This window comes from Rhopilema esculentum, chromosome 4 (genome assembly GCF_057945365.1).
Source record: "Rhopilema esculentum isolate cy_ngs chromosome 4, ASM5794536v1, whole genome shotgun sequence".
Classification (NCBI taxonomy): domain Eukaryota; kingdom Metazoa; phylum Cnidaria; class Scyphozoa; order Rhizostomeae; family Rhizostomatidae; genus Rhopilema; species Rhopilema esculentum.
This window is the reverse complement of record NC_142818.1, coordinates 11,804,598-11,818,001: the sequence shown is the minus strand read 5'-3', so window position 1 is coordinate 11,818,001 and position 13,404 is coordinate 11,804,598. Positions and strand designations below refer to the sequence as shown.

The 13,404-nt window shown below is 37.6% G+C and overlaps 1 protein-coding gene across 1 annotated transcript in view; it reads left to right on the top strand.

Moving 5' to 3' along the window:
• The window catches only part of LOC135690972 (uncharacterized), a 111,125-nt gene that overhangs the window by 84,805 nt on the left and 12,916 nt on the right, over window positions 1-13,404 (top strand). Inside the window, exons 27-38 of the mRNA XM_089116005.1 lie at window positions 797-961; window positions 1,650-1,942; window positions 3,429-3,573; window positions 3,772-3,990; window positions 4,603-4,799; window positions 5,400-5,524; window positions 5,866-6,120; window positions 6,994-7,189; window positions 7,436-7,619; window positions 7,884-8,220; window positions 8,470-8,681; window positions 9,169-9,297. Of these exons, the coding sequence (XP_088972131.1) occupies window positions 797-961; window positions 1,650-1,942; window positions 3,429-3,573; window positions 3,772-3,990; window positions 4,603-4,799; window positions 5,400-5,524; window positions 5,866-6,120; window positions 6,994-7,189; window positions 7,436-7,619; window positions 7,884-8,220; window positions 8,470-8,681; window positions 9,169-9,297 (2,457 nt within the window). The remainder of the gene's footprint in view (window positions 1-796; window positions 962-1,649; window positions 1,943-3,428; window positions 3,574-3,771; window positions 3,991-4,602; window positions 4,800-5,399; window positions 5,525-5,865; window positions 6,121-6,993; window positions 7,190-7,435; window positions 7,620-7,883; window positions 8,221-8,469; window positions 8,682-9,168; window positions 9,298-13,404) is intronic.

Genomic DNA, 13,404 nt, shown 5'->3' with positions numbered 1-13,404 from the left:
CCTACGCGCAAAAATCTAAGTCTTTGGAACCTAAGCCAATCATCTGATTGCGAATTCTGCCTTCTTCTCGAAACTTTACTCCATGTCGTTGCAGGCTGCAAAGTTTATCTCGAACAAGGTCGTTATACCTGGCGTCATAATTCTGCTATAAATTTTCTTGCAACCTCCTTGAAAGCAATAGAGGGATCCTCTCTTTTTGCCGATATACCTGGCTTTTCCTCACCATCCATCATAACTGGAGACAATCTGCGCCCAGATCTACTTCTGCGTACAAAGGAAAACATTCTTTATGTTTTGGAACTAACGATAGGATTTGAAACTAACCTTAACTGCAATGCAGAAAGGAAACGTTTAAAATATGCTCGCCTTATCTCAGATCTAAGGCCAAGGTTTAAATTTGTCATATTTGTAAATCTCTCCATCAGCTCTCTTGGCATCTTCAGCGACTCATGCAGCTCATTCCTTGAAATGTGTGACTCTCTTTCCATCGATGATCAACACAAACGATATCTTATTTCTAAGCTTTCTACGATATCCATTCGTACCACCTATTACATATTTTGCTGTAGGAACAAAACATGGACTTACCCAGAGCTACTCCCCTTTTAACTTTTTTTTTCTTTTTTCATTACCACGACTGTAATAGTTTTATTTTGTAAAAACAGGCTAGCCAGTTACAAATTACCTTGTAATAGTGAGATTTGTATTTATTTTTTTAACTGGAATTCAAAATGAAAAGGTTCCATTATTATTATTATTAGTGCTTTTGTTGAGACTATTATGCTCTATCTGTTAGATCCTTGCGCTGCGGGTAACTTCTCAAGGGATGGATACAGCCCTTGCACGCAATGTCCCATTGGCACTTACCAACCCAACACTGGCCGAGTGGTCTGTTATCTCTGTCCCGGCGGAGGAGCATTTGGCGGCAAAACAGGCGCAGCTTCAGTCTCAGAATGTCCAGGTAAGTGGCTTTGCATCAGCCGACTCGTCTGCTGGCTAAGAGGTTAAGCGCGAATAAAAAGGCAGTTAAAAAATATTTTCCAGCTAAAAATACTTCTTGCGTAGCTGCCATTATATTTCTATCTTCTCTAAGTATCTCGTAGCCTGTGTGCAGACTATTATCTTGAAAATCGGCTTACTTTTTGCGTAAGAAATTTCTTTACAAGTTTTGAGAAATGTCATCATAAATAAGGCAGTACAGTTAGAATTTCATATGAATCTTTTGATACTTACAAACGGCCGAAGTGAAGAGTACTTCTATGAAAAGGGCAATTTGCCCCCTTTGCTCGTCCTATCAAATGGCAACAGGGGCGGTTGCCACTACACCACCCTCTCTGGCGTCCCCGATAACAACCCTTTTCTAGGATTTAGAAGTTTTCAGAAAGGTCTTCAAGTCTTGAGTGGGGCAACAATTGCTGTCCTCGTTTCCTTTGTACTGCATTGGTATTAATGCCCTCAGAATTAGAAAAATTGAAAATAATTGATCTTTATTCTGTGATCATAGAGTGATCAACATGTGATCATGCACTTAACTATAGAATCTTGGAACTCTTTCACCTGCCTGTCTTTTCTGCTATTTATCAATTTATCCAATTTCATTATCCATTCACGTACCTTCAATTTACTTCCTGCTTTGTGAACTCTTGCAGCCAACGATTCTTGCTACGCTTCGCCCTGTCAGAACAACGGCACGTGCATTCATGGTGAATTTGCTTACTCATGCAAGTGTGCAGATGGTTACACTGGCAAAGACTGCAAGATCGAGGTCGATGAATGTGCTTCAGCGCCATGTCAGAATGGGGGCAACTGCACCGATTTAGTGAACTCTTATTCCTGTACGTGCCCTCCTGGATATACAGGATTGAGCTGCGAGATTGACATTAACGAATGTGAAAGTCAGCCTTGTATGCACGGGGGTACCTGCGTTGATGGCGAAAATTCGGTATGTTCCAGAAAACAGATTGCTATACCTTTGTGTCTTTTCAAACTAACGACCCTTTTGAAAATATGGATCATTTAATATACTTTCCAACCTATAGACCTTCCCGTCTATAAACCTAAAAATTTCCGTTCAGATTCTATCTTGAGACCTCACAGCCTTCGTTTAAACTCAAGATCCACTTCCCTCACCCTTCTTCTCCGTGATGTTTGCATCTCTAGAGAGAGCAATAATCTGAAACCGTAATTGCCGGGCCAACAGAACCGGGGGTGACCGGGGGCCATGGTCGCCCAACTTTTCTGCAGACGATAATTACATTTTTTACGCAAAAGTGGAAAGAATTGTAGTCTACCATTCTGTCTGTAACTGTGCCTAGTATTTCTCCTTCAAATATGTTCTTACCTCTAATTTGGTTACCATGTCTTTACCATGGAAGATATATATAAAATCGAACGTTGTCTAAGTTGTTCAACGATGAACTACTTGGCTAAAATAAAAAAACTTAGTGCCAGTACAAAAGGATGGAGTTTTGTTTTTTCTATGGCCTAATCTTTTGCTTTTAAGGTCTATTTGTTAACGGAAGTTTCTCCAAATTTTTACAATAAGAGAGAAATCAGTAGTTACAGAGAAAACCTGCTAGCGAGAAAATTTTTGAGAATATGAAAAATATATAATCAGCAGATATTTTCTTTCAAAGTAATGTCAGCAAGAATGCTTCAAAGTTTGACTGTACAAATATGCCATTTCTGCTAAGGAAGAGAAAATCTGGATGTAATTATTTATTCTATTACAGCTCGTTTTGAACTGCACAGTATGAAAGCTTTTTTGCTAAAGCACTTTATTCCCGAAAAATTTAAGAAAAGAGAAAGTATAATATTCCAACTTTAAACCGTTTTTTTTATTTCTAAGTTAAAGTTTTTGTGTAAATTTTTCAATATTAAGTTTAACTGTGTCTCATTTTTTTCCTCCATCCTATTATGGTTTCTTTTATAATCTATAAAATAGTTTCATTTCAAGCTACATTAAAAATGTTATTCTAAAACTTTGCAAGTCCTGCCTTAATCATATAAGCATTTCAAAAGACGAAAACATGGGCATATTGATAAAAACTTGAAAATATTGCCTCAATTTTCCTCCAGTTAAAATCTCCTTAAGCTATGGTTTCTGGCCATCCTAAGATGCCATATTTATAAAAATTATTTTTCCTTAACCCTTTTAAAACTTTTATAATTTGGCCCTTCTACCTTCAAATACGTTTCACCAGCCCTGAATTTACAGTTTATTTTTAAACTCAAAAGCAAAAGAACGATAAACTAGCACACAATAGGTAATAAAATATTTCAAAAAGGTGTAAGACATCCATTTAAAACTGAGAGAGAGAGAGCTATCTAGGCCGGATTTCCGAATATGCTTTTTCCTGATGCAGCGTATGCAATTCAAAGGTGGGACGTAACCATATGATACTGATTTGTTTCTCAACTCGTTTCAGGTGACATGCATTTGCAAACCTGGCCTGACAGGGGAATTCTGCCAAACAGAGATCAACGAGTGTGCTTCTAGTCCATGTCAAAACGGAGCGACTTGTCTCAACTTAGTGAACCGTTATTTATGTCTCTGTTCGTCTGGCTATTATGGTATGGTTACTTTGAGGAATTCGACGATGCTTCATTTTTAATTACTTCAGCTTCCCCTTTTAATTCTACAAAAGAGATAAATTATCCTACCCTAGCAATTCCAGATTAAGTAACCTGTGCACTAAGCTCATTTTTTCAATCAAACAATTTGGAAAAAGCGAATTGAAATATAAAATTAACAGAGGTATCATTTCTTAGGAGTAAACTGTGAAAATGAGACTGATGAGTGTTTGTCGAAGCCTTGCCGAAACAATGCAACATGTATTGATCAGGTGAACAATTTTAAGTGTGATTGCCAACCCGGGTTTGCAGGCAAAATCTGTGAAGTGGATATCAATGAGTGCTTGGGTGAACCATGCACCAATAATGGAACTTGTTTGGACAAAGTTAATGTCTATCAATGTATCTGCCAGGCAGGTTTGTGAAAGATCCTTTTTTTTCGTTTCTTTGACTTTCTGGATAAAATTTCATCCTGAAAGTTGTTTATGGTAGATAGTGTTTTTGTATTACTGATTTTTCAAAGTAAGAGTTGTTTGTGATCTTTCAGGCTTTTTAGTCAAAATTGATATATAGGAAGCTTTTTATATCGTTTTTACTTTGAATTCTGTTAGTGCCAATTAGTGTCCTAGTTACTTCTTACTATTTAGTTACTCTAACTAGTTACTTACAATTACTTCAACGTCCAAAACAAGCAATTTTCAATTCTTTTTATCATCAATCCTTAATTTTTACTATCAGTCTTTTATTTCTACATCCACATGTGCTCCTAATCGCATAAGATTAAGGGTATAAAGGATAAAATTTATTCCGAAAATAGATCTGAAATCGTTGAATACAGCATACAATTTTTCAACAATTTTGAAAATTTTTCAGCGCCCCCACTGTCAGCTGCCCCTCCTTGAAATTTTCTCTGGATCCGCCTCTTCTCCTACTACCCGTACTTGTAGGAATGTTTCGATTTAGAATTGCTGGCCAAGATTTCAACATCGAGATAGAAATCGAACGAAAAAATGTGTTGTTTTTCTTCAGGGTATACCGGGAAGAATTGTTCAATTTACATCGATGGGTGTGCCACAACACCTTGTAAAAACGGTGGATCCTGTACAGATCAAGTTAATAGCTTTGAATGCACTTGTTTGGCTGGATATACTGGAAAACGATGTGAAATTGATATCGATGAATGCGCCTCAAGTCCTTGCAGAAATAACGCTACTTGTGTTGACCAGGTTCGTTGCTTTCGTATCGTGTATGATTGTTATAGATCATGTAATGTGATAATCAGTGTCAATCACCATCATCAAATCAATCGTCAGGAATCATTATTATTTTCGAATCAATCATTAATTGGCATTAAAACAATCATTCTTCATCATCAATCATAAGTACTGTTGATTAGCTCTGTACCCTATACTTGGGCCCGTTCGCACTATGTTTTGACATAAGTTTGACAAAGTTGATAATCTGACGGTGATTAAGGGAGCATCTTTAAATCTGACAAACTTTGTAAGATTCCCGTTCGCACTGACAACTACAATGTAATGAATGGGGTAACATTACGTTGTCATTCGTGACACTTTATGGATGGCAGTCTACAAGCTCTTAAATTTTATTCTGTTGTGACTTAGATTGCTCATTAATGTTAGAATAGACGAGGAAAACACTGTACATTTAGCGCTGGCTCTTGCTTCTGTCCCAAATGCAGTTTCAGTTATAAATCAGCAACAAAGCAATCTTATTTTGTCTGTAACATCGTAGGTCACTTTTAAGCTCTGCAATCAATTGTATCTTGGCATCTTATTAATGAAACGATTTCTCTCATTCTCCAGGTGAATTCATACAACTGTACTTGTCGTCCTGGATTCTACGGCGATCATTGTGAAAATGAGACAAATGAATGCGTTCCAAATCCCTGTGTCCACAGTGACTGCGTAGATTTAGTTGCTGACTACAGGTAAATGCACTGAAATCGTACCGTTAATAAAAGCTAGTTTCTTAATAATGGCACCTTCATTTCTACTTCAGTACCAAAATGTTCGAAACAGCAGTGATTTTATTCTTTTAATTGTTAGCAGTGAAGACTTTACATTTTACCAAGACTAGCGCAAGTGATAGTGTGGTTTAGTCTCCTGTTTGCCGAACCTTGTTGTTGCCTCATAAGCAAAAGTCTAATTTTACTTTCATATATTTTTGTCGTTTTTACGAATACAGCTTATTCTTCAAGCTAACTGAATTATTTTGCTGAGATATGCTAATTGTATTAAATCGGTTATTGGTATACCATTTATTTGATAGATGTGATTGTATGGCTGGTTTCACTGGGAAAGACTGCGATCATAATATCGACGACTGCGCGTCACTTCCGTGTCAGAATTCTGGGAATTGTACGGATTTCGTTAATGGCTATAACTGCACATGTGCACCAGGATATACTGGTGTAAACTGTGAGACTGACGTCAATGAATGTAGCCCTGATTCATGCCGTGGAAATGCTTACAACTGCACAGACCTGAGCAATGGAGTTTACTGTAACTGCAAACCAGGGTATAGGTAGGTACTGTGTTAATATCAAAAGTAAATTAACTAAAGCATTTTACTTAGAAATAGATATTTAAGAACTCGTGATTGCTGCTTGCACCAAGAATTATCTTTAGATCAGTGGCGTTGTGGCTAGGCGGGACACAGGGAAATTTCCCGGTGGGCTCCTTTTAAGTGAGTTTGTAAAACCCCGAAAAATATCTAATATGAATAAAATCCTTGGTGAGAAAACACCTCACTTACACGTAGAAACAAGTTTACAGTTCAGAATAAGAGGAGGTCAACATATACAAACAGGCCCCTGCGAAAGAGATGCATGGAATATGAACAGGACCGCCAAGAGGGGTACAAGTAGGGCAAAGTGCCGCAGCGCCTCGGGTTTCTTGTTATTCACATCGATGTGCATTTTGATCCAATGGTCACCCTTTCTTTCCAAAACGTTTGTCACTACAGTTTTAGCATTACTACTTTCCTCCAAATTTTTTTCTAAAAATCAATAATTGATGTTTTCTCAATGGTCTATTCCTCGAATGGTCTATTCTGAACGGTATGGTAATTTTGTAAATTTTTGTCTACGAGATGCATTTTTAGCCATTCTAGAAGGCTTAATTTCAAAAAACATTTTCGCGTCGGACCCAACAATGGTTGGTCCTCCTATGCTACTAGACTTGATTCTTAGCCCCCCCCCCCCCTTTTAATTTCGTGGTGCCGTTTCTGCTTAAAAGGACTATGGTTAGAGAAAAGGGGATACACCCCAAATAAAAATAGCGACGAGCTTTTAGAGACGACAAAAACTGGCGTCTTTTTAATTTTTTGTTGGTGCATGGTTACCATTTTAGGCGACCTGTGGTATTGTCGTCAGATTGAATGCTTTATCTCTTACAGAGGACGATCATGCGAGACTGAGATAGACTACTGCACGCCAAATCCCTGTTTGTACAACAGTACATGCATGAATGTAAAAGATTCAGCCTCGTTCAAGTGTAATTGTACCGATGGATATATCGGTGACACTTGCGGAATCGAGATTAATGAGTGTGCGTCGAATCCATGCCAGAATGGAGGAATTTGCCTTGACCTGGTATAAATTATAGTAATTTTCCATTGAACATATATAGTATTACAAAGAAGAACTGCTCTTTATAGTGTTGATAAGTAATGGTAAGAAATCGTAAGAAATTTTTGAATTTCATGATCAACAAAATTGAAGTTCCGATTTCATTATTGCCATGCACACTATTTTGAAAAGAAAGTCCCGGTTTCCAATCAGCTTCAAGCCTACAACAGTCAATAATCTCATTAAAAAGCTATTTTCATATCTCTACAGGTTGCAGCATACACTTGTAACTGCACGCTAGGCTTTTCTGGTTCGAATTGTGAAATCAATATTGATGACTGCATTGTACGTAATGGCTCTCTTCCATGCCTCAATGGTGGTGTCTGCTTAGATGGCATCAACTCCTTCCGATGCCAATGCCCAATTACACATACTGGGCAAAGATGCCAGAAAGGTAATCCATCTTTTATTTCTTTTATAGAATATGTTGTTGCTGCTGCTGTTGTTGTTGTTATTGTTGTTGCTGTTGTTGTTGTTGTTGTTGCTTCTGTTGTTACTGCTGTTGTTATTGTGCTCATGTGATGAAATGTGAGAATTTTCTTCCCAATCGTCAATTCTTATGCATGTTCAGCAGTGGTTCATTTTTAAGCTCAGCAATGAATATTTATCGTTTTAGTGCGTTTTACTGATACTAACTACTTCATTGTGTTTATAACAGCGAAATCAGCGAGGTTTGACCTTCGTTTCCATGGCGGAAGTGGCTCGTATTTGAGTTACATGAACTTCAGCAGTGTACCGGCGGTTACAGTAGCAAGTTGGGTGCGTTTCCTCAGAAAGACCTCGGCTGGCACATTCTTAATGCTAACAAACATGGTCAACACATCATATCATGATATTTTGCTTGAAATCCAAGATAGATTCGTACGATTTACTCCATCGAATGGCAGTCGGGTGACTCATCCGTTTGCAAAGCCTTTGAATGACGGTCTATGGCACCACGTTATTGTATCAATTGAACCAACAAGTGGAAGCGTGCAAGTCTACAAGGATACAGAGTAAGTGTAGCTTGTACCAAACTAAGAAAAGTGGAAAAATATATTTGACACTGACATCGCTTTAAACCTATTTAAGCCGAAAGATTATTATAAATCTGATGTATTATTTTTTCAAATGTCAGCCCTAAGCTTTATCATACATCTTCTTTTCTTTTGAGATTCCTGATGGATAAGCCATCAACACTGCTCTTTTAAAAAAATGCAATTTTGGTTTACATGCCTTAGTTGTAAAACATTTTTTTATTTCAGGGTTGTTTTTAACTCGATTGAGAATAGCATGAAAAATAGAAAACTATTTGACCCAAAAGGCATGCTAATACTCGGTCAGGAAATGTTGAACATGGGGTCAGTTCTAAGCAACTCCTTTGCGGGTGAAATTGGCCAGGTTGGCATTTGGAACAGAGTCCTGAGCTCTGCTGAAAGATCTGCCTTGACAGCAAACTGTTCTACAAACCTCACAGGTATGCCATTTTGCTATTCAAGTTAGTGTTCAAGACAAATAGAAACTTGCAATCTGCTTTTTGTTCTCATATAACGATGGGGTGCTTTTTCAATTTTCCCTTACTGTAATCTATTAGACAATGGCTGAGTAAGTCAAAGGGTGCTTTTAGAGCCTTGTTTAATACTATAATGCTGTTAGGCTACGGCTGCATTGCTTTACAATATCTCACTTATTACTTTGTCCGCTGTTTTCTGCGTAAAATCATCTTCTTCAATCCTCTTCTACCTTTCTCCTCTATGTTGTCTCCCTTAGATTATTTTCTACTTTACCGTGCACTCAGAATACAAATTGAATCTCATTTAAATATTTCTTTGGATACTTCATTTTGAGTACTTCATTTATGATTGGTATCTTAAATAGGTCACATTTGTCAACTTTTAATGTTTGTACTCATCCCCTTGGTGCCCTGATGAAGTTTTTCGATGTGCTTTCCACTCTAATTGCAGATACGTTGCGTTCGTGGATTCACCTCAATGAATTTAAAGGACCCAATGTTACGATCATGGAGCCAGCAACATGTGGTAGCAACACGTGTCCGCCATCTTTCATAGGACAGTTCTGTGAGACTGAAATTGGTTAGTTTAACATATTTCGTACGAAATCGATTGAACAGGTAACTCTTGAAATCGGCAGAATCCTTTGGTTTTAAGCAGCCTCGAATAGTTCTTAAAGGTCATACGAAGCGAAAAATGATTTTTACAGCGGAAAATGAGTAAACAAGCAAGCGAAAAATGAGCTTTTTTCGCTTTCTTGTTTACAACGAGGAAACGATAACGAAATGCGAGTAACCTCTTCACATCCCCATCCTCTTAGGATAAACTTATGTACGAATAGAACAACTAAAGAAAGGAACGATATTGTTATAAGATAGCGGGAAAATCCCAGTCCAAAAAAAGAAAACATTAAGAAGTCCGGGACTTCATTGACTGCGGCGAGGTTGAACAGCAGACTGTTCAGCTTCCTCTCTGTTAAGTCGGCGATCATCATTTACTGGCTGAATGTTCGGATCAATTCGAGTTTGTACTGTAATAAAGTCATTATCATCGGAATCGGCATTTGAAAATCTCATAAGCGAGTCGGTCCAGGCAAGTCACACGATTCTAAACTGTTGAAATGAGCGACAGTTTCTTAAGCAATAATCGGAGTCAAAACGTTTTATGACTTGATAAGGACCAGTAAGTTTAGAGTCGAATCCACGTGCTCTATTATTGCGAACTAATACAAAGTCTCCTTACTCAAATTTTCACTGCTATCGATTTCTCAAGTCATATTTTTTCTTCTGTTTCTGTTGGCTCTCTTCAATATTTGGCAAGGCTGCGTTTTTAAGTGTTGCTAAACGATCTCTAGGTCATTTGTAATATTTTTTCATTATATAATTTTTATACAGGTTAAAGGTTCATATATATATATTTTTTCAACCTGACCTGTTTAAAAGACTAAAAAAAGCACTAATACTAATAACAAAAGAAATTTACTAAAATAACCTAATTTACAATATTATATAAAACTAAGGCTATAAAAAGAGAACGTAAAGATGAAATAAAAGTTGTCCCCGATTATAGCTGTTCTTTGAAGGTTTTCAGGGAGGGGGCCAATTTAGTAGCTCTTTCTAGACTGTTCCACAGTTTTGGACCGCAATAAGAAAATACCTTTTGACCATTTATCATTTTTAGCAGCGGTATCTTAGAATCAGTTTCTGTTGATATAAATATAACGCACTATCATCATAAGTCCAGTCTTGAAAGTTGGCCTGTTTCTCAACCGAAGAAAGCAGTCTGGGAGGTCTCCCATACAGAAGTTTAAATGGCAAGACGCCAGTTGAGACAAGTTTCATTATTCTCATTGCTAATAAAGCTGTCGGTGAATTCGAATCCCGATAACTTTGTTCTTTATCAGTTGACTTACGAAGAAGAGACTTAAGTGTTGCGTTGGAACGTTCTGTTAATCCATCACACTTAGGTTGATACGCTGTAGTTTTGCGATGTCCGAAGCGATTGCAGACGCCGTTAAATAGATGCGGAGTAAAATTAGCGCCCTGATCAGTGAGCACAATTGATGGAGAACCATGTCGCGAGCATAAATCTTCGAAAAAAGCGCTGACTGTCTTAGTTTTCTTATCAAGAATAGCATAGGCCTCAACATTTTCGTAAAGTAGTCAACAATGTTGAGAATGTATCGATTACCTTTAGCAGTAATTTTCAGTGGACCTATTATGTCCATGGCAACCATATTAAATGGAATTTGTACTACTTCGATTGGTTTCATAGCCCATTGAGAGTTAGGAATGACTTTATTCTTCTGACAAGTAATACAGTTTTTACAGAATATTTAAACATGTTGATAGAAGTGTTGCCAATAAATTTCTTCCTGGACGCGAGCAAACGTTTTCTTTATACCGAGGTGGCCTACGTCATTGTGTGACATACCCATAATTTCTAAGCGTAAGCTAACTAGAGGAACAATTTGATATTTATCAAGCCCCCTAACTTTTTTCACTTTATTTAATGTTGGTTTACAAAATGATAGCTAATAAACAGCTAATTATCATCAATCCATTCTCTACAGAAGAGTTCATCGTAAAGTTCAATGTATTCACATGCTGCATTAAATTTCCTTAAAGCATTTTGATGCGTAAGCAATTATACATACTGTGCCATCGTCCTTATCTTGTTACAGGGTAGCACCAGTACCATTGTCACTTGCATCGCAATAAACAATAAAATCACGGTTAATTTCAGGGTAGCATAGAACAAGTGGCGAAGTAAGCGATTTCTTCAGGAGATCGAAGGAATCTTGGCATTTGGGTGTCCATTGCCATTTTTACATCTTTCTGCAACAGTTTATTCAACGAGTGGAGCAGCGCACTAGCGTTTGGAATGTGTTTCGGTAGTATCCTATCATGCCAATAAAACGACGTAGCTCATGAATATTTGTAGGTGGTGGCAGGGCGCTATTAGTCTGATTCTTCTTTGGGTCCACTTCAATTCCTTTATTTGAGATGACAAAACCGAGATACTTGACTGAGTGAGCAGCTATAAAACGTTTCACCCTTTAGTTTTAATCCGGCTTTACGCATTATTTGGAAAACTTCTTCCAACTCCTGTAAATGCTCCTCGAATCCTTCCCATATATCAGAATATCGTCAATGTATGCCCTAGCACGTTTACCAATGGCTTCTCTAAACAACTGTGACATATGTCACTGAAATGTTGCAACCACATTAGACAGGCCAAATGGCATGTTTTCAATCTGGTAATGTCCGCCTGACGCTACAGAAAAATCAGTTATAGGCTTACTGTGTTGCTCAACCTTAACTTGCAAATACCCACTAGGTAGATCTAATGTGCTAAAGTATTGGTGTCCTGCAAGGTCATCTATCATGTCTTCCACTCGTGGTAGATGGTAAGCGTCTTTTGTCGTTGTATCGTTAAGACGGCAAAAGGCAACACAGAGCCGCCAGTCTCCAGACTTTTTCTTTACAAGTACAATAGGACTTGACCAGGGAGAATCACTTTCTGTTATAACACCAGCAGAAAGCATGTCATTATTTTGTTTGTCAACAACAGGTCGTAATGAAACAGGTAGTTTTCTAGGTGATTGTTTAATTGGTAGCGCATTACCTGTTTCGATTTTGTGTTCAACTACATTTGTCTGACCAAGATCAAGTACGCTTTTAGAGAAAATGTCTTTGTACTGTTGCAAAAGTTTGTCAATTTTGTTACGTTGCTCTGGCGAAAGTTCTCCAATGTTTGTGGGTGTGGTTGAACTACCGCTATCAACCTTTATTGTTTCTACTGGACAATCGATATACTCAGGCTCGATTTCATTAATGTACCGAAGTTTGTCCCATTGTACAGTTTAACTGGGGCTAAATCCAGGGTTCATTATTTGCACAGGTATTTGGCTAATAACTGGAGAAACGATTACTCTAGCAATCAAAACACCTTTTTCCATCATATTATGGGCTGGTTCCAAAACTGCTTCAGTAGGAAACAGGGTTTGAATCACTCCATGTATTAATAACCCATGATGGGGTGGTACAGTTTTGTCCTCAGGTAGAGAGACTTTCCTTACATGTGCATTTTCAAGATTACGCAGCTCTAAAGGAATTACAGTATCATGTGCACATCTTACAGGCCAATCCAATTTCTCCCGTCCTCTTGTCGTGTCCTGTCCTGGTAGGGCAGCCAAAAATATGTGGTGAAGTTGACAAATAATCACAACAAATAACGAATATCTTTAACCAATAAATCCAATCAATTCATATTCAAATTTATCTTAAAACGAATATATAAAATCTCTCTCTAAAATGTCTCTTCCTCCATAATTTCACTGACCTAATTACACGTGCTACTTTAATAGACAGAGAGGGGGGGTAACCTACCTACAATAACGAAACGATAACGAAACTTGGGTAATCTCTTCACGCATGGCCGAGAATGTACCAATTTCCAAAGAAGTCAGGATTGTATTGTCATCCCGTTCAACTTTTTTGGTAACTTTTGCCTAATTAGTATTGTCTAATGTAAAATTTTACGAGGATTTTGAAAATCAGTGTTGTAATTTCGAAAAATGTCATTTTCGTGTCATTATGACATCATAATGATGTCATTTTGCATATTTACTGCTTTTTTGGTAAAGTGTCTAGAATGTCTTGGCAATTCTTGTGAATTTAGGCCAAA